Genomic DNA, 22,553 nt, shown 5'->3' on the forward strand with positions numbered 1-22,553 from the left:
CTTACATTGTGCCAAGCACTATATAAAGTGCTTTCTATGCATACATTGTCTCCTTTATTCTTTACAGTAACCCTATGGGATGAGAAATATTTTTATCCACACTTTAGAGATCAAGTTAAGTGCAGTCAGCTCTCACTTAATGTCATGGATAGATTCTTGGAAACTGTAACTTTGACTTTAAGTGAAATTATGTATAGTGAAACCAATTTTATCATACACTAATTGATATAAATAAGAGTTAACTTCCTGTGGTATATTTCTGGTCACAAAAATGTGACCAAACTTAAATAAAGACTCAAAAGACTTCTAATATTAAACATTGAAATAAATGTGAGCTATATATACATCTAAGAAAGCTGAATAAAAACAGATGATTATTTTCCAAACTGCTCATTACAGTTCAGGTTCTTGAGTAGCTGGAGCCTATGCTGGGTGCAAGGCTGAAACCCACCCTGGACAGAATGCCCTTTTATCGAAGGGTGCATTCACACCCACACCCACTCACCCTCAAATTGGGACAATTTAGACGTGCACATCTTTGGGATGTGGGAGGAAACCAGAGTACATGGGGAGAATGTGCAAATTCCACACACAATGCCCTTGGCTGGGAATTGATTTTTCCCCCTCCTCATCAATGGTATAATGAAACAACGTTGGACAAAACCACGTTATTTGAGGACCTGCTGTAATTTGCTTAAAGGCCAACAATTAGTAGGCAAGTGAGCCGTAATAGCAAAATGTACTGCTATTTCAGTACACCATTTTGTTTCAGTTTTGAAGGAATTTATATCTTCAGGATTATTGAGAATCATCCAAAGTAAATTATTTAGAGTTATAGGAAATTTATTTTGTCTTATATAGTAATGTTTCATTTGTTCAATGTTGAAGGGGATTAGAGTGTTACAAGTGTTTCCAGATTAGTAAAGTTTACCTCTTGAAGAAGTAAAACTTTCAAAGAAATTAAATACTTTAGAATAATATTTTTTCTGAAATGTGTGTTCGTTTTCAGCCTTGTAAGAAAAAAAAATATTTCACCTTTTTAAAGATAGTATTCCATGTATAATGAAATTTGTTCTTGATAATGTAAGAGTTTCAGTAGGACCATCAGTCAATTTATTCTACTATAATGTAATACTTTTAACTTCTCCCTTGCTCTCCAAGTTCTTTTATTTGTATACACTGCTTCTTACAGTCTTCCCTTTGTTTAAATGATTAAACTTGTCACAGTTGTATGTAAATCAAGAGTTAAGTAGGCCTCACCTATAAAGAAACATGCAGTCCACCAGATTTAGAAAAAGAAAGATATTATTATAGCTGTCATTAATTGTGTACTTCCTAAATGGCAGACGTATTTGTCATATATTATTTCTTTTAATCCTTACATCAGCCATATGAGGTAGATATTATTATCCCATTGTTATAGAAAATGAGACTGAAGCTTAGAGAGCCAAAACTGCCTTTGCTGATAATTATTGAAACTGATATTCAAATTTAGGACTGTTTGATTCTTATCAGCAATTCTATACTGCTTTCCTTTTTTTTTTCCTGCTTGTCTTACAGATCGTGGCTCAGTGTTGACTAGGTTTTAAAACAAATGTTCGTTTCTTTATCACTTTATTAAATTTTTAAAAACAATTTTAATGAAGTATAATTAACATGCAATAAATTACACATATTTAAAGTGTTTAACTTAATGAGTTTTGACATAAATAAAGTCATCCGTCAGTATCCAAGGGAGATTGGTTTCAGGTCCCCCTACGGGCACCAAAACCTGAAGATGCTCAAGTCCCTTATAGAAAATGATGTGGTATTTGCATATAACATATGTACATCCTCCTGTATATTTTAAATCATTTCTAGATTACTTATGATGCCTAAAACAATATAAATGCTCTGTAAATCGTTACACTGTATCATTTAGGGAATAACAACAAGAAAAAAGTCTGCATATTCAGTACAAAAGCATCCATAGTAGGCCTAACTACATAGTACACATCAGCAACAGTGTAACATTTTCCAACCCCAATAATTTTGCTCTGGTATTGGTTGTATCTTTCATGCTTTCAAATATGATGCTTATCACATAAATCATTTGTTGAGGTCTAACATTTATTTTGTTCTTATTTATTACCATTGTTGTTTTCATGTTAGATTTTTCAGTTTCTTTAAGGGCCGATGCTATGTTTTATTGGATTTTATGAATCCTAGCAAAGTTGGTAAGAACTTGGTACTTTTTGGTGATGTTGAAACCTAATAGAATAAAAAGGCTGTACTTTAATGATACCTATAGTCTTGAGCTAGAATTCTGACTTTTCTTCTTATATACTTATTTAATCTAAAGCAATAACGTTTTGAACATTTAGAATGTACTACACTCACCACTGAAAATGTTCCTGTTTGCCTGAATGTTGTTGAGTACTTGTTCTACATTTCACTGAATATGTAAATACTAGGTTTAGAATAAAAAGAGAATTGAATCACCTGAATTGAATTTTATCTGGTTAAGGTCTTAGTGAGAAGTAAAATGATATAAAAATTATGGGAATATAATTGGTGTGTCGTGGGTCAAAACTTAAAATATTTAATTGGCTTGTAACTTTTTGGTTATCATATCTAGGTATTTGTAATGCACTTGGATAATTTCCTTTTGTTGGGTTGAGGGCAGGAAGAGGTGCTGGGGAGGGGGTGAGGGCAATCGAATTATTACTAAAAAGGGAGAGAGCTTAAATTAGTTCTGAGACCTAGTTTCAGTGTATGTGTTTGTGTGGGGTCCCACATCACATCAAGCAATTCTCAGACACCAGCAGGATGTCCAAGAATTCAGCTCAATTCTGACACTATACCCAGAGATAGCATCAGATTCCACAGATTAAAGCTTCGGTCCTCCAAGACTGTCCCTTACTGTCCTTAAGACACCAGTTGCAAGCCCAGGTTATTTACCTGTGTGTCTGACAGACTGGGTACAGATTGGAGGTTCCCCCCTCCTTGGGTTCCATTAATTTGCTAGAGCAGTTCGCAAAACTCAGGAAGCATTTTACATACTAGATCACCAGTTTATTATAAAAGGATATAACTCAGGGACAGCCAGATGGAAGAGATGCACAGGACAAGGTATGGGGAAAGGACATGGAGCTTCCATGCCCTCTCCAGGTGTCCCAGCACCTCCATGTGTTCACCAATCTGGGAGCTGTCTGAACCCTAATTTTTTTGGTTTTTATGGAGGCTTTATTACATAGGCATGATGCATTAAATCTTTGGCTATTGGTGATTGACTCAACCTCTAGCTCCTCTCCCCTCCTTGGAGGTCTGGAGGTGGCACTGAAAGTTCCAAACTTCTAATCATGTTGTTGGCTCCGTTGGCAACCGGGCCCCCATTCTTAGGTGTTTTCCAATAGTCACTCTATTAACCATAACAAAAGACACTGTTATCACTCTCAACACTTAGGAAATTCCAAGGGTTTTGGGAGCTGTGAACCAAGAACTGGACATCTGAGTGACCAAAATATATTTCTCATAAATCACAATATTGTGCAGCTCCATGCTTTCATTTTCTCTTCTTTTATTCCCTTCCAGTTACTATTACTAGATACCATTTAGGGAGACATTATTGGTTTCAGAAATGGAAAAATATGGTCTGTGCATTATCTTATTTAATTCTCATATCTTTAGGAAGTAGGTCTCATTGCCATTTTATCAGTGAAGAAATTGTGACTTGATATATAAGACTTTACCCAAAGATACATAGATTAAAAAGTGGCTTTAAAAAACTGGCTCACTCCAAAGCCCAGGCTCTTAAATCACTGTGCTAAATTAAATTGTTTCTTTGTGAATTAGGTAGCCATCTCCAGGATTTAAAAAAAAAAAAGTCCTTTTGAATATCCATTAGCCTTGGAGAATCAATTTTATAACATATAGACATACAAACACACCTGACCCCTTATTGGACAATTACTATATATTTTATTCTTTGTGAAGTATTCTTCATTAGGAGAAACAATTGCTTAGAATTGGAAGTACTAGAAAACACAATAGATTTCTAAGCATTTTTGTGAGCATATAACTTAAATAGTTTTTCAGTCAGGCAGTAAATAGAAGGCTTAAATATAATACAACCTATGAAAGGATCCTGGAATTATTATCAACTACTTACCAGACAGTCTCACTTTGACTTAGTATTACACTGTCTTAGTATTTTAATATTCTCATACTTGAGAATATTAAATATTCAGAATATTCATCCATTCACAAAATTCATCCATTCACAGTATTCACAAATACTGAGAATATTCATCCATTCACAAAACAGTTTTAGCCAAGGAGCCTTAGCTGCCTGTTCTTTGTAGTCATTGTGCTTTAGTAACGTCTTCTTTCTTTGGTCATATTTAATGAGTAAACACAAGGAAGTTTGATAAAACTACTTGTGACTGAGGAGAGGACATTCTTCAAAGTAGTAAATGTCTACTGAACTTAATCATGTCTGTCGCATTTTGCTCTCTTGGGTTTCTTATTTATGCATTTGGTCAGTGGTATATAAAACAAGGAGGTCGAGAAAGATTTGAGTGTGAATGGGCTGGGAAAAGATGTTGCTAAATCATGAATTCCCTTAGGAGATGGCTGGGAAAATGTTACCCTTTATAATATAGAAGAATGAGAAGAAATAATGACTTCAAGAATAGAACTGTTGAATAAATTTTCAGTGTAACAAAGCATAAAGTATGTGTGTTACCATTGAAACCATCTCAAATGACCTACAGTGAAGGAGAAAGCATAAATTGGTGACTTCTTTTAAAATTTGAAAAACATGGCCAAATTTTATTGGTAAACTTTGCATTCATCCATTTACTCCAGGGAGATCTAAGATTGGCTTTGGGACAGCTAAACAGGTTGTACAGCACAGGAAATACTGAGGTATGTGTTAATATTTGACATGCTTGGAGAAGACTGCAAGTTTCCTTCTCTAGTCCTTTAGGGTAGAATTTGTGTTAATCTGGTAGAGGTTGGGCTGTGTTTGAAATTTGTTATTGCTATGGTTATCAGAGTTGACAGTTGTAGTTGCCATGGGAACCAGAGACTTCAAATTTCCCTGTTTTTTTTATCTCCCTGCCTGGCTTTGGGTTTTCCCTTTGTGATGTTTCTCAGAGTGAATCTGTCTCTTGCAGCTGTATTCCACTGTGATTTTTGCTCAAAGCTTGTTAGCATGGTAATGGAGAGTGAGGGAGTTCTATGATGATCTATTAAGCCTCAGATTTAGGCAGGTACTAGAACCTGTGTCTTGGAAGTGAAGCCTTTACAAGACTTTCCACTCCACTTCCAGAGATGGAGCTTCTACCCTTTTTCCTTTTTCCCCTGTTGCCGTGTCTAGCATAGGTTTCTTTTAACCACCACTTCCCTTTTTTAGCTCAGGTTTTTAAAGCCCTTGCCCCCTCTGCATTAAGGTTATTGTTTCTTTAGAGAGAGAGTGAAGAGTGGGTATGTCATTCTCCTTTCCTTTCCAACACAGGTACAGCGGCATTCAACCAGTGTTCTCAGGGTACAGGTCTTGATTAATTGTTCCTTGCATACAAAGTCTTTTGTTCCATAGGCAGCTAGGGGAAGTAAGTCTGGGTTGATTGGCATTGGCTGCTAGTTCCACTCTCCAAGCTCCACAGGGGTGAGTAAGGGCAAGGACGAGGAGCTTTCTTTGCATTCTCTCAGTTCCCCCTGCTTTAGAAAGCCTTTTGAAGTTTCTGGAGGAAAAGTCTGTAATACAGGGTGGGAACTCTCCTATGATTGCAGCACCCAGGGTCTTAGGAACTTTACACTCTCATATTTAGTCTTCAGCAATTAGTCAAAATTTGTGGTTTAATCTTCGCAAGTGCTGGGGATTCATCCATGTTCTTCTGACTGTATTTCCTTTAGTCAGAGAGAAGGCTTTTCCTCCCTCAGAGTATTAGGTCCTTGAGGGTGGGAAGAGTGATTCCCTCCACCCTCTCTAAACTTTAGGAACCCACATTGTGGTCAGAGAATAACTTGTGAGACTCAGCGTATGATCAATGTTTGTAAATGATCTCTTTGTGCTTGATAAATTGTTTATTCTGCGGTTATTGGGTGCTCTGTTATATAAATATCTATTTAGCAGTATGTTAATCATGCTATTCAGATCTGTCTTTATCTTTTTACTCCTTTTTGTTCTATCAACTACCAAGAGAGATGTTAAACATTTCCCCGTTATGATTATGGGTATTTTTCACTTCTTACAGTTCTGCTAAGTTTTGCTTCATATATTTGGAGGCTGTGTTATTACATGCATACAAATTTTAATTTGTTATATCTTCCTGATGAATTACACATTTCATCCTATGAATTATCTCTCTCTTAATGCTTTTTGCACTGAAGTCTACTTTGAGTTCTATTAATATAGCTAGAACAACTTTCTTTTAGTTTATGTTTGTATCACCTTTTTCCCCCCACTTCTTCCACCTACCCCCCACCCCCACTCCAGTTCAAGCTGTTGTTTCTCAGTCTAGTTGTGTAGGACACAGCTCCCTGGCCCATGCTCCCCCGGGCTGAGGCAGTCGGTCATTTGTTGGCTGCTCACAGCAGCTCACGGCAGCTCTCGTGGGCTGCTGGCCACTCACGCTGGCTGCCAGCCGCTCATGGCACGGTAGCCCACTGCAGCCCACGGTAGCTCACGCTGACCTCCGGCTGCTCACGGCAGCCCAGCTCCAGGGAGAGCCATTGTTCACAATCTTAGCTGTAGAGGGCGCAGCTCACTGGCCCATATGGGAATCGAACCGGCAACCTTGGCATTAGGAGCTCGGTGCTCCAACCACCTGAGCCACTGGGCCGGCCCAGTGTCACCTTTTCTATACTTTTTATTTTTAACTGTCCTCTTTATATTTTAGGTGTGATTCTTGTAAGCACCATAATAGTTGAATTTTGTTTTCTATTTAATAACAATTTTTGTCTTTTGATCCAATTACATTTAATGTAATTACTGGAATATTTAGATTTACATTTGGCATCTTACATTTTACCTTTTGTATGTTCTCTTGTTTGTGATCTTGCTTTCCCTCTTTCTTTGCATTTATTTGGGTCTTTACATTCTGTTTTTTCTTTCTATTAGTATAGTAGTTATATCCTCTGTTACTGTTTTTTAAATGTTTACCCTAGAGATTAAAACATGTATTTTCTTTTTTGAAATATGTTTATTTTTTTAGTACATAATATAGTTATAAGGTACAAAATTCAAAAGACACAAAAGGTTATATGATAGAAAGCCCTCTCGTTGGAAGAGGGGAGTTATCACTTTGTGAGGGGTGTAAGTGTCTAACTTACATTGTTTTGTACACCTGAAACTAATAAAAAAAATAAATAAATAAAAAGTCCTCTCTTACATCTGCCCACCGGCCACCCAGTTCTCCAGATGACTCAGAGATGTGGGTATTCACCAATACAGTCATCTGGCCTCTTTACTAGCCCCCAAATATTCTGTATTTACTGTTCTTTAAGCTGGAAGTCTTGGCTTATATCTTCCTGCTTATCCGTCTACTCATACCTTAAAGCTCAGTTAAAGCCTCTTTCTCCTTCATGAAAATGTCCCAAACTAATCTAACTGATCTTCCTGACTTCTGATGGTAATTGCAATTTTCCTCACACATTTTAGCCTTTAATTATGTTGTTTTGTGCTATTTTCTTTAAGTTTTAAGTATATAAATCTTACTTTCTGTCTTAGATGGTGAGTTCCTTGAGGGCAGGATAATATGCTTTACTTGGTCTATATAATGCTGAGCATATAGCAGGTGCCCCCAAAAGTCTAATTAAATTGCTTCTCTGATAATGGCTATCAGAAGCTAGTTTTCCAAGAAAATTTCAGTTTTGATGCATCTTGATTCTCAATTGTACATGGTAGGTGTAGTTTTTAGTTTCTTTTGAATGCAAAATTACAGATACAGAATTGTAAGCTACTTGAAAAAACATTTTCTTACAAGATTGTGTGATTTTTGTGTACTTGTTTTGCATTTCATGTTACTTTAAGATAAGAATTAATGGAATACACATTTCTAATTCCATATCATAGTGTAAAAGTATTTATTGCTACTCATGATATGTACCACTTTCTTTTTTAAGTGCTGACAAGTTAACATTCTTTTTTCTAAAATACCTTCTTTCTTGATTACAATTTTTTAATCACATTTTTGAAAATGCAGAAAATACTGAAAAATATTATTTCTACCAGTGAGAGATAAACATTAACATTTTATATATATATTCAGTTTTTTTCTTTGTGTATATAATAGATAAGTTATACACTATATATACACCCTCTTAAGTTTCTTACTTTGTATTTTTTATGTTTGCTTTTCAGCATTTCCTAAAAGGATTCCTGTATACCTTAAAAGTGCTTGAGGAAGAGTGATACAGGCAAGTATCCAGCTCTTTGTAGTCACTGAAATAACTTGGTTCATAGTCAAACCAAAAATCTTTGGTCACCATATCTATCAAAAAAAGCCAAAAAATTGGAAAGAAAAACTTAAAGGAAAAAAATAATAATTGTATATAATTTGGAACTTCTTTTTAGCATATCCTTCTAAACATTTGACAGATTTTAAAAACATAATTTTAAAACTTATTCTTGGTATTAATTCAGAACTACTTATTTCTTGAATGTGAACTACTGTGTTTCCCTGAAAATAAGACCTGACTGGACAATCAGCTGTCATGCGTCTTTTGAGCAAAAATTAATATAAGACCCTGTCTTATATAAGGTCAGGTATTATATTATATTGTATTATACGATACTATATTAAAGACGCGGTCTTATAGTAAAATAAGACCGGGTCTTATATTAATTTTTGCTCCAAAAGACACATTAGAGCTGATTGTCCGGCTAGGTCTTATTTTCGGGGAAACACGGTAACGGCATATTTTGTCTTTGGCAAAACTGTTGTAGAAAAATTGTTAAAAATTCTGAGAATTTAACAAAATTAACTGAAATGCCTGGTCTGTAGGCGGCTATCTTTTCCTCATCTCTTTCTCACTTTTCACTCCTTCTCTCTGCGCCCTTTCTGCCATGTCCTTCTGTTCCCTTTTCTCTTTCCCCACTTCCTCTGATTTACTTATAAGAACTTTACTTTTCAGAGAAGCTGAGTGAATAGAAGCTAACATTTCCTTCTTACAAAAGCACACTTAGCTTTGCAGTTGAACTTGTTTGTGTTAAACCAGGGATCTTGATATATTTATTTGGGGAATTTTATAAACCGAGGAACAGTTATTATTTATTTGAATTTTACTGTCTTACAGAAGAAAATGGAGGAGTCCTAAAAAACTTTGCTATTATTGAATTCCTTTAGTGCTTTCATTCTTACTGTCAGCAATTTTATAGAGTTAATTGTTATAGCATTACTGTCTCTGGTATTTTTGGCACAGCATTTTACCTGCCTTAATATTTGGCTTATATTGAGTGGTGGTCTTAAAGATTTTCTAGCTAGCTTCAAAAGTTTGACCATCTTTCTTGTTTTTGTTGAAATCACAGCAGTAATGCAGATGATAGCTACAAGTGTAAGTACCAGATTAACGTATTTCGCAACATTTAATGCGCTCCAGTGTATAATGCATGTTTTTGGCCCAAACTTTCAGGGGGAAAAAAAATCTTTTTACTTTTTTTAATTCAAATTTTTATTTGTTTACATGTAGGTACTTGTTTGTATTATAAAGGAATTTTAGCATTTTTTCCCCACATATTATGGTACAAGAAATATTATGTAACAAATAATTATATAGCAAAAGAACAGCTACAAGGTAGAAGAAATTTTATGTACCCGTAACAAATTTACGATATTTACGCATCATAGAAGGCCAGGAACTCTTCGTCGTTACGTTTGTCGTAAGTTCAACAAAACTGATTATCGTATCCCAGAGCATTTTGCGTACAGATATTATTGATTTCTAGAGTTACACTTTTAATCCATAAGCATAAATAAAAGAATTTAGAACATTTATATAGATATGGAATTAATACTACCCATGTATAATGTGCATCTTTATTTTTCCCTCACAAATTTGGGCAAAAAAGTCACATTATACACGGCAAAATACAGTACATTTTTATTGTTAATGCAATAGGTTGTTTTTAAAAATTCTTATCTTACCATTTGATGTTTAAAGCACAACTTAGGGTACTGTGTTAGATAAGCCTCTGCTAGTTAGTATGGTTATGTCTTGCCTTTAGAAATCGCAGAATTCATTACTGTTCTATTACGTAATCTTTGCAGCTGTGTGGATAGATAACCTCTGCAAGCTTTGGCTTGGAAATTGACACCGTTTCTAGGTTTTCCTAGGAATGCCGGCATTTCCTTGTAATCAATCATCATTTCGAGTTATATGAAAATAAATGATGTCCAAATGTTAGTGAAATCTCAAATGAAGTTGCTGACATAAAATTACCGTATTTTTCATTTTAAAAATGAGAAGCAGATGGCCATTTGATTAATTTATAACACTGCCCAAAGAAACAGATTTGCTGAGTAATAAATTCCTAATACCTTTACATAAGAGACAAGTAGGTCATTTGGTTTTCCAACTAACCTTAACACCGTTCCTTTATTCGTGGTATCTTTTACTCTCGTGGGAGAAACTTACTTTATATATTTTACTTCAAAAAACAAGAGAATCAGTTGTATTATTTAGGTAATGAAATACAAGTAAGGAAATAAGTAAATTATTTCCACATTATCAGCCTGCTGCTTTCATATCCTCCCGTCTTCTCAGGGTCTAAATAGCCCAGTGCAAGAGGTTAGTTGATGTATTAGTTGGATTATTTTGGAAATTTTTCTCTGAGGAGCTCAGTGCTTTGCAGAGTGGGAATAATTCAATTAACTAATAGTCTGCCCTACAAACTGATGAGGGAAGGTGAGGATAATTAAATACATATACTATGGCAACATTTTTGCCCAGAAGGAGCTCCAGAAAACTCCAGTAGAGGCCAAGACAATCATTAACTAGTAAGAATTAAGAGTTTCTTTCTTGGCTTTCCCAAAGGGAAAAGGAGAAACAAAAGCAGTGCAGTCTGGAAAAGGGTAAGAGGCCCCAGTGATGTGGCAAGATTTCATTGTGACCACAAAGAATTTGAGTGAAAGGCAGTGAAATTTCCTATTCTCAGGGCTGCTACTTTTTTGCTTAGTTTGGGAGCAGAGAATTTTGTGGTGTTTAGAAAGAGGAAAGATAAATGTCTTTCACCCAGTCACACTGTGTATGCTTCTGACTCATGAAGAGGTCAGGAGATGGGAAAATACGCGTACACATGAAAGAACATGGACAGCAGAGCCCTAATGACAGCAACCATATACATGGTAAGAAGGTCTTCTGAAAGTAGTTACCAGGAAGAGAACTAGTGGGTTTGCATTCCTGTCCCTCTGAACTCTAGTAGCCTTGAGTTCTCAAGAATTCTTACATCAGGCTAATTTATGCCTTCTAGTTTGCTACTTAGCGGCAAGGAATCCTCATTTCCCCAGAAAAGGCTACCATAGAGCTTCATTGATAGTAACTTAGACTATTCAATGTACGTGGTAGGGTAGGGGGTTTCAAAGCCCTTTGAACAAAAGATAGTGAAAATAGGAAATAAAGAACTTCTTCCTATATCATATTTTGTCTTCTTTAGTAAATTCTATGCATTAATGCAATTTTGTTTTATATATTTGCAGAAACTCAATATAAAAATAAACACTTTTTATTATGAAAAAATCTCACGCCTACCATTTCCCCTCCTCTTTTTTTGCATGTGATTTCCGTAACCATGGCGATTGTGCTGACCTTACATTTCTTAGTTTCAGCTGCCTTTTAATTTCCTGCATTTAATATTGGTGTGTGGTTGTTATTTGACCTTTCTTTTTCTCTCCTCTTTTATTATACACCAGTTACTGTGTTACTTTGCTTTTGAATTTGTGTGAATATATAGGAAAACTTCTGTCAGGGATGATACTATTCAGAGAAAAGGATTTCTTAGAATCTCTTTTCTTGATAACTGGTACTAAGCAAAGCTCTAGTCTCTCTGAAGACAGGCTCTGTCTGGATCATTCACTCATATGGTACCAGAAGGTCATGTGTGCTTCAGCAGAGAATTCAATTTACAAGATTTTTATTTCAATTTTCTTCTTAAAAAGCGAACTTGTTACCCAGTTACCAGTGACCTCGATGAATATGAATGGTAACAAGAAGTTCCTCTTTTCCATTAAAATCCACATACAGTTAGGTTAGGATATCCACTTCTCATTACTGTTTGAGTTTACTGAGTTTCAGCATGTGGATAACTAACTAGGGTTATGAATGACAGGAATTAAATTGCCTCAGCAAGACTATACATGTTGAATGGTCTGTTCTTTTGATTTCCCAAGCAATGGCTATTTGTCAAGTATTATGGTTTCCATTCCAAGACGACCCCTTTAGTATTCAATTCTTCATATATTGAAACTTGTATGGATTTTTTTTTAATTGCTGTTTTCATTTTCTGTGTACTTGTGTCTGAGCTTTTTCTCCTGTTCTAGCAAATAATCATTACCCACTATCTGGAAAACTGTCTTTTAATCTTCTGATTAAAGATTGCTTAATGATAGTGCTTATTTGTTTGGCTAGTGGCATGTTTTTCTTTGTTTTTAACACTGGAGTTTCTGCATGGATTTATAACATGAGGTTCTTTTTTTTTTTTTTTTAACATTAGATAGGCATGGAGCCTCCGTCTCACTGCTGCATGTGTAGTTGCTATTGAAGCAAATGCCTGCCTAACTTGACAGTGCTGGTGTGTTTAAAATTTTTTGAGTTTGCAAATAAGCATATTAAGTCTACTGATGGAGCCTTCGGGCAGTGAACAGTTATGTGAGGACCCTGATCCTGGAGGCAAATCCCAAGATGCAGAGGCCAGAAAGCAAACAGAATCAGAACAAAAGTTGTCTAAAATGACTCACAATGCTTTGGAGAACATTAATGTGATTGGCCAAGGCTTGAAGCATCTCTTCCAGCACCAGCGCAGGAGGTCATCAGTGTCTCCACATGATGTGCAACAAATTCAGGCAGATTCAGAACCTGACATGGATCTGGAAAGCCAGAATGCATGTGCTGAGATTGATGGTGTCCCCACCCACCCCACAGCTCTGAATCGTGTCCTGCAACAGATCCGAGTGCCTCCCAAGATGAAGAGAGGGACGAGCTTGCATAGTAGGCGGGGCAAGCCAGAGGCCCCAAAGGGAAGTCCCCAAATCAACAGGAAATCTGGCCAGGAGATGGCAGCTGTTACGCAGTCTGGACGACCCAGGTCTTCATCCACTACTGATGCTCCTTCCAGCTCTGCTGTGATGGAAATAGCGTGTGCTGCTGCTGCTGCTGCCGCTGCATGTCTACCAGGGGATGAGGCACCTGCAGAGCGGGTAAGTCTGTTAGAGTTTCTTTTTCTGTTACTTCTTGTTCTTTGTATCTAGGATTCTCCAAACTTTTCTTCGGTAACTAAAAAGAGGTATCCCAGCAAGAGTTATCTCAAAGTTGTGGTAAAAGATAGTTTCCGTTTACATTAAATAAAGGAGATGAATAATTCCTGCAGCTAATGAATGCATGCTTATAATTCCTTTTTGCTGAAACCTTCAGTATTCTTGCCGTATGTGCTCTTAATGTATTAAAAGTCTCAGTTTTATGGTAGAAGAACAAAGAGACTTTGTTTTAGCTTTGATTTTGCACATGAATTGACTTTCTTACATTAAGGAAGGTAATGAATAAAGTTCTAGAATCTGGATTTGTGCTTAGCGTGGAAATACACTAAATTGCTTAAAATTTTCGAATATACTGTGCCACATCAGCACTCAGTATACGTTTTGCTTTCAGCAGTAGAGCATATGTTTTCTTATAACTTTCAAAGTTTTTTTGGGGGTCTGCTGGATGGCAGAACTTTATTGACATATATTTACAATAAAACTCACCAATTTTAAATGTGCAATTTGATTAGTTTTGGAAAATGTATAGTCATGTAATAACAGTCACGATATAGAACATTTCCATCACCCCAGAATGATTTCTCATGACCCTTTGCTGCAGTCAGTCCTCTTTTCTCCAACCCTTGGCCCCTGGCAACCACTTATCTGCTTTCTTATCACTATTGTTTTACCTTTTCTAGAACTTAATACATTTATGGGATCATAGGGTGTAGTCTTTTGTGTTTGGATTCTTTTACTTAGCATGATGCTGTGGAGATTCACTTGTGTTGTTGCATTGTTCCTTTTCATTGCTGAGTAGTGTTCTACTGTGTAACTATTTGTTTATCCATTCACCATTTGATGGATGTTTGGATCATTTTTGTTTTCTGGCTATTATGAATTGAATTGCTGTGAAGTTTTGTGTATAGGTATTACAGATATGTTTTCATTTCTGTGAATTATATGGTAAATGTATCTGCACTGTTTTTTACTTAAAATACTTTGACATCAAATGTGTGGTTTTATTCCACACTGATAGCCAGTTGTGACACCAACTCAGTGTCCTATAATTCAGTTCAGTTCTGACAGTAACTACTTGGACATAACATAAACCTCATAAGTGAAGGACTCAGTCCTATAAGACTGCCCCCACTTCAGACATCAGTTACAAGTTCCAGGTTGCCACATGTACTTCTGACTAACCAGCTATAAATCAGGTGTTCCCATGACTCCCTCCTCAGGTTCAGTAATTTGCTAGAATGGCTCACGCTCACAGAACCCAGGAACGCAATTTACTTACGTTTATTGGTTTATTATAAAGGATACAACTCAGGACAGTCAAATGGAAGAGATGCACAGGGCAAGGAATGGGCAGGGGGACGTTTGGTGGTACAGAGCTTCCATGTGTTCTCTAGGTACCCTCCCCAGCCGTGTGTGCACTAACCTGGAAGCTCTCCCATTCCTGCCATTTAGTTTTTTTGTGGCAGCTTCATTATAGAGGTATGGTTGATTAAATCATTGACCATTGGTGATGAACTCAAATCTCCAAAACTTCTGCCTTCCCAGAAGTTTGGGAGGTGGGGATGAAAGTTTCACCCCTTAATCATGCCTTGGTCTTTCTGGGGACTAGCACCCATCCTGAAGCTATCTAGAGGGTCACCAGTCATCTCATTCGCATATAAAAGATACTCTTATACTCCTGTGATTCCAAGGGTTTTAGGAGCTCGCTCTTTGTCAGGGGTCTGAACAAAGACCAAATATATATTATCACAGTAGTATGTTTACCTTTCAAAGTGACTGCACCATTTTGCATTTCTACCAGGAGTGTATGAAAATTTCAGTTTCTTCGTATCCTCACCAGTATTTGGTGGTATCATTATTTTTAAACATAGCCATTCTAATGTGTGTGTAGTGGTATTATTGTAGTATATTGTATTGGGGTTTTTAATTTGTGTTTCTCTAATGACATGAAAAAATTATTGGTAGCATTTTTTATAAAGTTTATAAAGATTTGCTAATGATTCTAAAAAGGTTATTTCTAAGTATTGAAGTGAATTCTTCTTAGACATTTAAGTGATATGACAGAGCGCTTCACAAGTAGAATAGCCATTCACCCAAAGTTTGTTTTTTGTTTAATTACATTAAAGCTGAGTATCTGACTTCTTATGTTTTAATAAATAATTTTTATTTATAATAACCTATCTGGGAGATAAAGTTAGTTATTCATGTGTAAAATCAGAATGCAATAACATCAATTCTAATTTATAAAATTTGACATGTCTAGAGACAGAAGGCACTATGTTTTCATTTGCTTCTTAGAAACTTGTAGGTTATGTTCTCTTTATTAGGTTAGGTTCATTTCTAGAACCTAAGAACTGCAGTTCCCTTCTTAGCCAGCATAATTGGGGTCAGATAGTTTATCAATTAATCAAAAAGTCAAAGTTTTTACTATCAAAATATTATCAAAAACTGGAACATACATACTTTGAATATTTTATTTAACTTAAAACCAAGGTCTTACATTTTAAGATGAAAATATAAATCTACTGATTGGACTTCTGCTCCTTTCTTGTACTCATTGCATGAACTACAGTTGTCTAGTTTTACTTTTTATAAAGTGGAGTGATAATCTAATGATATTTGTGAAGCAGTTTGAAACAGAATCTTAGGTTTTAATAATCTCTTGATATGCCTTGCCCACCTTAAATATATTTTTTAAAAAGCAACCTGCCTTTATTGAGTCTTTCCAAAGCATGTCACAGTTTTCATAGAAATTCATATCTGATAGTATTATATTTATTTAAACTAATTGTAATGAGTATAACTAACAAACTGATGTGGGAGCAATATGGGTGTGGAAGTACTAGCCATGAACACTGATTATCCTGTGGGCATGGAATCTGCATGTCTTTCAGAGAAAAGTGAGCTTAAGAATAACACGGCAAGTTAAGTGGAGATGAGTCTGGAAAGCTTCTACTCTGCAGTTTCTTAATGTGTGAGATAGTTTCGAATTCTAAATATTGACTCCTTTATTTTTATAGCTTTATTTTCTTTCTTAAAGGTCTGAGGATGAAAATATTTGAATACTGGTGATAAACATTTAAGTATGCCGATATTTCTGTTCCGTGTAAGTTAAATAGCATTCTTAGAGACTTGAGTGAAACCATGCACACACCCAACAGTAAGGCAAATGTTGAGTTGATGTTTTTTCAGTGTATCCATTGTGTTTGAAAGCCACCTGGTTCTGCATTAGCCATGTGCCGCATAACTAGTCTGGTTTTTAAAGTATGTTCTTGATCCTCAATTTAGATTCCATTTTTAAAGAAAATTCAAATTTGGCAAGTATTTATTTGTGCCTACTATATGCAAACAATAGCTTTGACCTAATGATGGAAATGGAACCTGGTTGGAACAGTCATGACATGTTGAACCTAAAGGTTCTGTATTTCCTTCCTTTTCAGGTTTACTAATGTCAGTCTTTTTCCCGGGAAAATCTTATTGACACATCCAGTCTGCTCCAGTACTTGTATTGAAATGTTTTCGTTTCTTATAGTAAATATATTTGTACTTATAAACAGATGCCATATGTATATGGTTAAAATAACGTCATTTTAAGGATTATCTTTAAATGCACAAAGGCAGATTGATACAGTTATAAGCAATTTTTTTATATGGAAGTTAAAAAGTTAAATTTTTGAATTTGAAAGAAACATGCTCAGTGTAGAACAACTTTGAAAATTCAGAAAAGCTAAAGAAGAAAAAATAGAAACTACTATTGCCAGTATTTTTTATTTTCTATTAAATAATACTACTTACATATGAAAAAAATATATGAAATAAAATTTAAATTTATTTTTATTAAGATTAATATTTTTAAATAAAGCCAGAATCTTATTAAATGCACCATTTTGTATTCTTTTTGATTAAAATTCTATTATAAGCATTTTTAGATATCCATAAATATTCTTTACAGAATTTTATTGATTGCATATTACAACATATTTTATTGTAATACCATAATTTGTATTAACCATTTTTATATAATTGAGTTGGAGATGGAGAAATGAAAATATTTAAATTTCCAATGTAATTTCTTTTACATAAAATAATATATGAAATATTAACCAAGAACTATTTAGGAGTACCTAGTTGGTAGTGATAATAATGATAGTTACTATTCATTGTGTGCTTATTATGGCAAGCAATGTGTTTAAACACATTATATACATATTTTTAATTCTAAAACTGCTCTATTTTTTGTTTTCTTTTTTTTTTTTTAATTGATGAACTAGCAGAGGCATAAGGAAGTTAAGTCTACCCATGGTTTCCCAGCTGGCATGTTTCACAACTAGAGTGTTTCAGAACTGAACTAATAAATCTAGGCCACTTATATTTTGATTAGCTAGGTTTTAGTAACAATGGTGTGCTAGGCACTATCTGATTTAAAAGCTGCTTTTACCTCTCTTATCAAAGTGTTTCTCCATTTTTATGTATTGGACATTGGTCTAAGTACTTGGGAGATACAGAAAATGTACAGGAAGTAGTATAGGTTTTTCTTTCTGTACTTTAAAATGTTAGCAATTTTATTGGTACATATAATTTGATAGAAACAATCAGCTATTCACATTTAATTCATGAAGATTCGGGTTAGCATTTCATATATAAGATGGTCTTATTTCAGGTCCTTCTGTCAGATTTTTAAAAATGGCCACCGCAGCCGGCCCGGTGGCTCAGGCGTTTAGAGCTCCGTGCTCCTAACTCCGAAGGCTGCCGGTTCTATTCCCACATGGGCCAGTGGGCTCTCAACCACAAGGTTGTCAGTTCAATTCCTCGAGTCCTGCAAGGGATTGTGGGCAGCGCCCCCTGCAACTAAGATTGAACACGGCACCTTGAGCTGAGTGAGCTGCTGCTGAGCTCCCGGATGGCTCAGTTGGTTGGAGCGCGTCCTCTCAACCACAAGGTTGTCAGTTCAATTCCTCGAGTCCCGCAAGGGATGGTGGGCTGTGCCCCCTGCAACTAGAAACGTCAACTGGACCTGGAGCTGAGCTGCGCCCTCCACAACTAAGATCGAAAGGACAACAACTTTACTTGGAAAAAAGGCCTGGAAGTACATGCTGTCCCCCAATAAAGTCCTGTTCCCCTTTTATTAAGATTTAATAAAATCTTAAAAAAAAAAAAAAATGGCCACCGCGTAAGATTGTTTCTTTTATACCTACTATTTATGTTTAAAGTTCTCTAGAGTAGCTCTGAAAACTTTCTGATCCTAGACTCAGTGAACTTACAGTCTAGTTAGTGATATAGCAAACAATATAAAACAGTATCTATATGATAAATAGTATGGACAAGTTGAGAAGAGAAAGATCGTTCTGAGTTGAAGTGAATAAAAAGCTAAGAGGAGGTGGATGTTTTGATTTGGATCTTGTAGGAGAAATAGGATTTAGATATGTGAATACATGAGGATAGGAGAAAGGGTTATTTCAGAAAGGGAAATGATCTGAGCAAGGAAAACAAAACTTATTGGTGGGATACTTAGTCGATTACAGTGGTCAAAGAAGCATGCATGTCAGTTGCTTCGGATCATTTTTGGAATGAGGTGGGGTATAAATTTGTCTCTTTTTCATCTTATATCTGTTCAACATATTTGATCAAACTTATCAGTGCCTGCTATATGTAAGATATTCTGAGAAATGCTGTGCTGGACATATAGATGCATAACACTTGATCCTAGCTCTTAAGGATTTTTAAAACTAGCAGGAAAGCTAAGATGTACATTGAGAAAGTAACTTGTGCATTTTAATAAAGCACTTTAACATGAATCATCTCACTTGATATTCTTAATAATTCTATGAGATGGTAATGAAAGTTCATATTGTCATTATTTCACAAGTTAGGAAACAGAAGTGATTTTAAGGTCACAGTAAGGGGTGAAAATTCTGATTTCTGTCGGTTAGTTGTCTTTCTGCAGCACCATGCTGCCTCCACAATATCATAAAAGGTAGAATGTGATACGTGCCACAAGCAGTATTAAAAAAACGTGTGTTTATGAAAGGAGTAATTAGTTCTGAGGAATCCTTGAAAATTTTGAAGGAGGAGGAGCTTCGGGATGTTGATAGGTAATAGGGAGTAAGGATATCCTCTAAGTTAAAGACTTTTGAGAATAAAACTAGTGTTTTCTTAGTAAACTTAAAACTCTTTCAAAGTATACAATGGACTTGAATTTAAGGCCTTTGGCATTTTTGCTGATACATTGAGGGACCTAGAACTGTCTGCAGGGCTTGCAAGACAGGTGCCATGTATTAGCTTTATATCCCTCCTAACACCTAGCAGGACAACTTTTTTCACATAAATACCTCATGCAAAATAGCATTTTAGAGTATTTATTGAATAATGAGCAACCTTAAGTGTTGTGTCATTTAAAGTTTTAACTATAGCCTGTACCACTCTGTTCACTCCTGTGAGCTTAAATGTTGTTATACTTTCAGCTTCCACCAAATTTTGGTCTCCAGCCTGACCAGTCCTATAAGCTTCAGAATTGGTTATCTAACTGTCCGTTGTCTGCATAGGCAATTCAAACTCATCATTTCCAAATTTGAACTCATCATCATATCTCATAAAACTTTTTATCTTCTAATATGTTTTCAAACAGATGTTTGCAGATGTTTTCAAACTTGAGTGAATACAGTAGAAATCATTTAGGACACTAGTTGAAAATAAGATTTCCATGCCCCACTTGCAGAATTTCTGATTTAGAAGGTCTGGTATGGAGCCTAGAAATATGTATTTTTAATCAAGGCCTCAGATGACTCTAGTGCAGTCAGCCCATGAGTTTGATAATCATTTGAATCTGACTCTCTGGAGCCATAGGTCACCCATGTTGGCAACCGTAGAGTTCTCTTCACTTTACAGTCACATGATCCTCAAGATTACCCCAATTCTCCATTTTTAAATCAGCACCCTAGTTTGGGTCTTCATCTTTCTCATTGCCATTTCAAATCTTTTTTCCATGCTACATGCATCTTGTGAGAACTATCTAAAATGCAAAACGAATCGTGTCATTTTCATGGCTTAAAAACCCTTCACTGGCTCCACCATTACCTAAGGGGTAAAGAAAGTTTTCTAAATGACATGTAAGGCCTTCCATGATTTAGCCTATGTGGACTTCTTACCTTATGCCACTCCCTACCTCATAGCAACTAGCACTTCTTTCGCCCACTTTTTATTCTTCCTCTGAAGTTTTTCATATTTCCATATTTTGATTTAGGCTTTCATTCAGTCGTTCATTCAATAAGTATACCTTGAGTATCTGATAATGCTAGGCCTGCGGATACCTGATGGACAAAACCAGATGTTATCCTTACTCTCATGGAGTTTATAATCAGACGGGGACACATATTAAATAACGATTCGAACAAATCTAAAATTTCCAAATGTGGCAAGTGCTACTAGAGCCTTCATAGGGACATTTGATCTCATTAAGGAAGTGACAGAAATCTAAAGGACAAGCTGCGGGAATTAGGTGATGGAAAGGGAACTGAGGTTCAAAGGCCCTAAGATGGGAGGAAGTTTCTTGCTTGCTTATGAGGGATAGAATGGCAGGTGTGTATGTTTGTGTGTGTGCATGGGGAAGTGCATGCTGGTTAAGCCTGGAGAGATAGACAGCAAGCGTATCAGAGGTTTGCAGGCGATGGTAAGGAGTTTTGTCCATCTGTGAGGCATGAGTACCATCAAAGCATTTTAAGCAAAGTGGGCATTTTAAGCAAGGTGGGCAGTGCCATCTTGTGATTAGAAAATATCACTGTTTACAGCATAAAGGGATTGGAGTAGGTTCAGACTGAATGCAGGTAGTTGAGTAAGAAGGCTATCATAGTAGTCCAGGTGAGAAGTCCTGGTTTGGATCAAGGAAGTGATGGTGGAAATGCTGAAAAGAGTTGCCTGAAGGCAGGGGTTGTCTTATTGAATTCCTCATGCCCAATCTTCTGCCCTTGGTTTATTTGTTCAATGTATTAGTGAGTAGTAAATAGGCATAGGGAGCAAGAAAGGATGTGTAATTAGTGAGTTTGAGAATGTATATGGATACATTTTTGAAATGGAGTAGCATTCATTCAGTCATTCATCAATATCTATTAGATACTATATACTAGGCAATGTTCTAGATAGTTAAGAGACATCAGAAAAAACAAAACAGGCAAAATTTTCTGTGCTCTTACGAAGCTTACTCTCTATTAAAGGAGATAGCATACAGTAGATAATAAATGAATTATATGTTATGTTGGAAGGTAAGCATTATGGAAAAAATAGTGAGGTAAGAGAGATGAGGAATGTAAGTCTCATTGAGGTGACATTTGAGTGAATACTTAAGATGAAAGAGTTAGTCATATGGCTGGCTATCTGGGGGATACGTGTTTTTATGACAATAGGTTTGAGATAGGCCATGTTTTAAAGCAATGGTAAGATTCAAAGTGGTCCAGAATTCAAGTATTTCATGGTGTTAATTGAGATTATTTAAGTAAATGCTTTGAAATTTCAATGCAGTGTGTAAATACACAACAGTATTTGGATAGTGTTAATGTTTAAAAATAAAGTGATAACATCAAGGGGAGAAATGGACAGTGGAATTAGAAGAGAAAGGAGGCCTGTGAATTCAGAGTAGTTTTGGTTCCCTAAAGTTTTTGTGTTATTACAATTGTTGTTTTATGGTGAATCAAGCTTTTAACACTCAGATTACTTGTAACATTATAAAGTCAAATTTTATGCCTCATCCTGAAAGAGTGAAAAATAATTGTTTTATTAAAATTGGCTTGATTATAGTGGAAAAGAGGTGTTTTTTTGTTTGTTTTTTTTAAAAAGGCTTCTGTCCTGGATTTGCCATTTACTAGCTGAAAGATTTTAGGCAAATCACTTAAGTACCTGATCTTCAGTGCTTCTGCCAACTTTGTTCTTTGAGTCTGTGATGTGGAATATGAAAAAAATTGTCCAGACGAAAGTGCGAACCTGGTGAAGTGTACTGAAAGCTTTCATGGTGTTGTTTCAATTTACATGATCTTCTGTTTTATCTTTTATAAAACACCATAGGATCAGAAATGTTTTCCCCCAGTGTTTGTTCACAGATTTGTTCAGTAA

The 22,553-nt window shown here is 35.8% G+C and overlaps 1 protein-coding gene across 10 annotated transcripts in view; it reads left to right on the top strand.

Annotated features, from left to right (window-relative positions):
- Nucleotides 1-22,553, top strand: part of TMCC1 (transmembrane and coiled-coil domain family 1) — a 179,147-nt gene that overhangs the window by 28,451 nt on the left and 128,143 nt on the right. For 6 of the 10 annotated variants that reach the window (XM_033131569.1, XM_033131568.1, XM_033131570.1 and 3 more), the window contains 2 exons: nucleotides 8,348-8,403; nucleotides 12,695-13,397. In XM_033131569.1, the coding sequence (XP_032987460.1) occupies nucleotides 12,822-13,397 (576 nt within the window). In that variant the 5' untranslated portion in view covers nucleotides 8,348-8,403; nucleotides 12,695-12,821. The remainder of the gene's footprint in view (nucleotides 1-8,347; nucleotides 8,404-12,694; nucleotides 13,398-22,553) is intronic. The other 4 variants (XM_033131573.1, XM_033131571.1, XM_033131572.1 and 1 more) reach the window with 1 other exon arrangement.

This window comes from Rhinolophus ferrumequinum, chromosome 17, assembly GCF_004115265.2.
Source record: "Rhinolophus ferrumequinum isolate MPI-CBG mRhiFer1 chromosome 17, mRhiFer1_v1.p, whole genome shotgun sequence".
NCBI lineage: Eukaryota > Metazoa > Chordata > Mammalia > Chiroptera > Rhinolophidae > Rhinolophus > Rhinolophus ferrumequinum.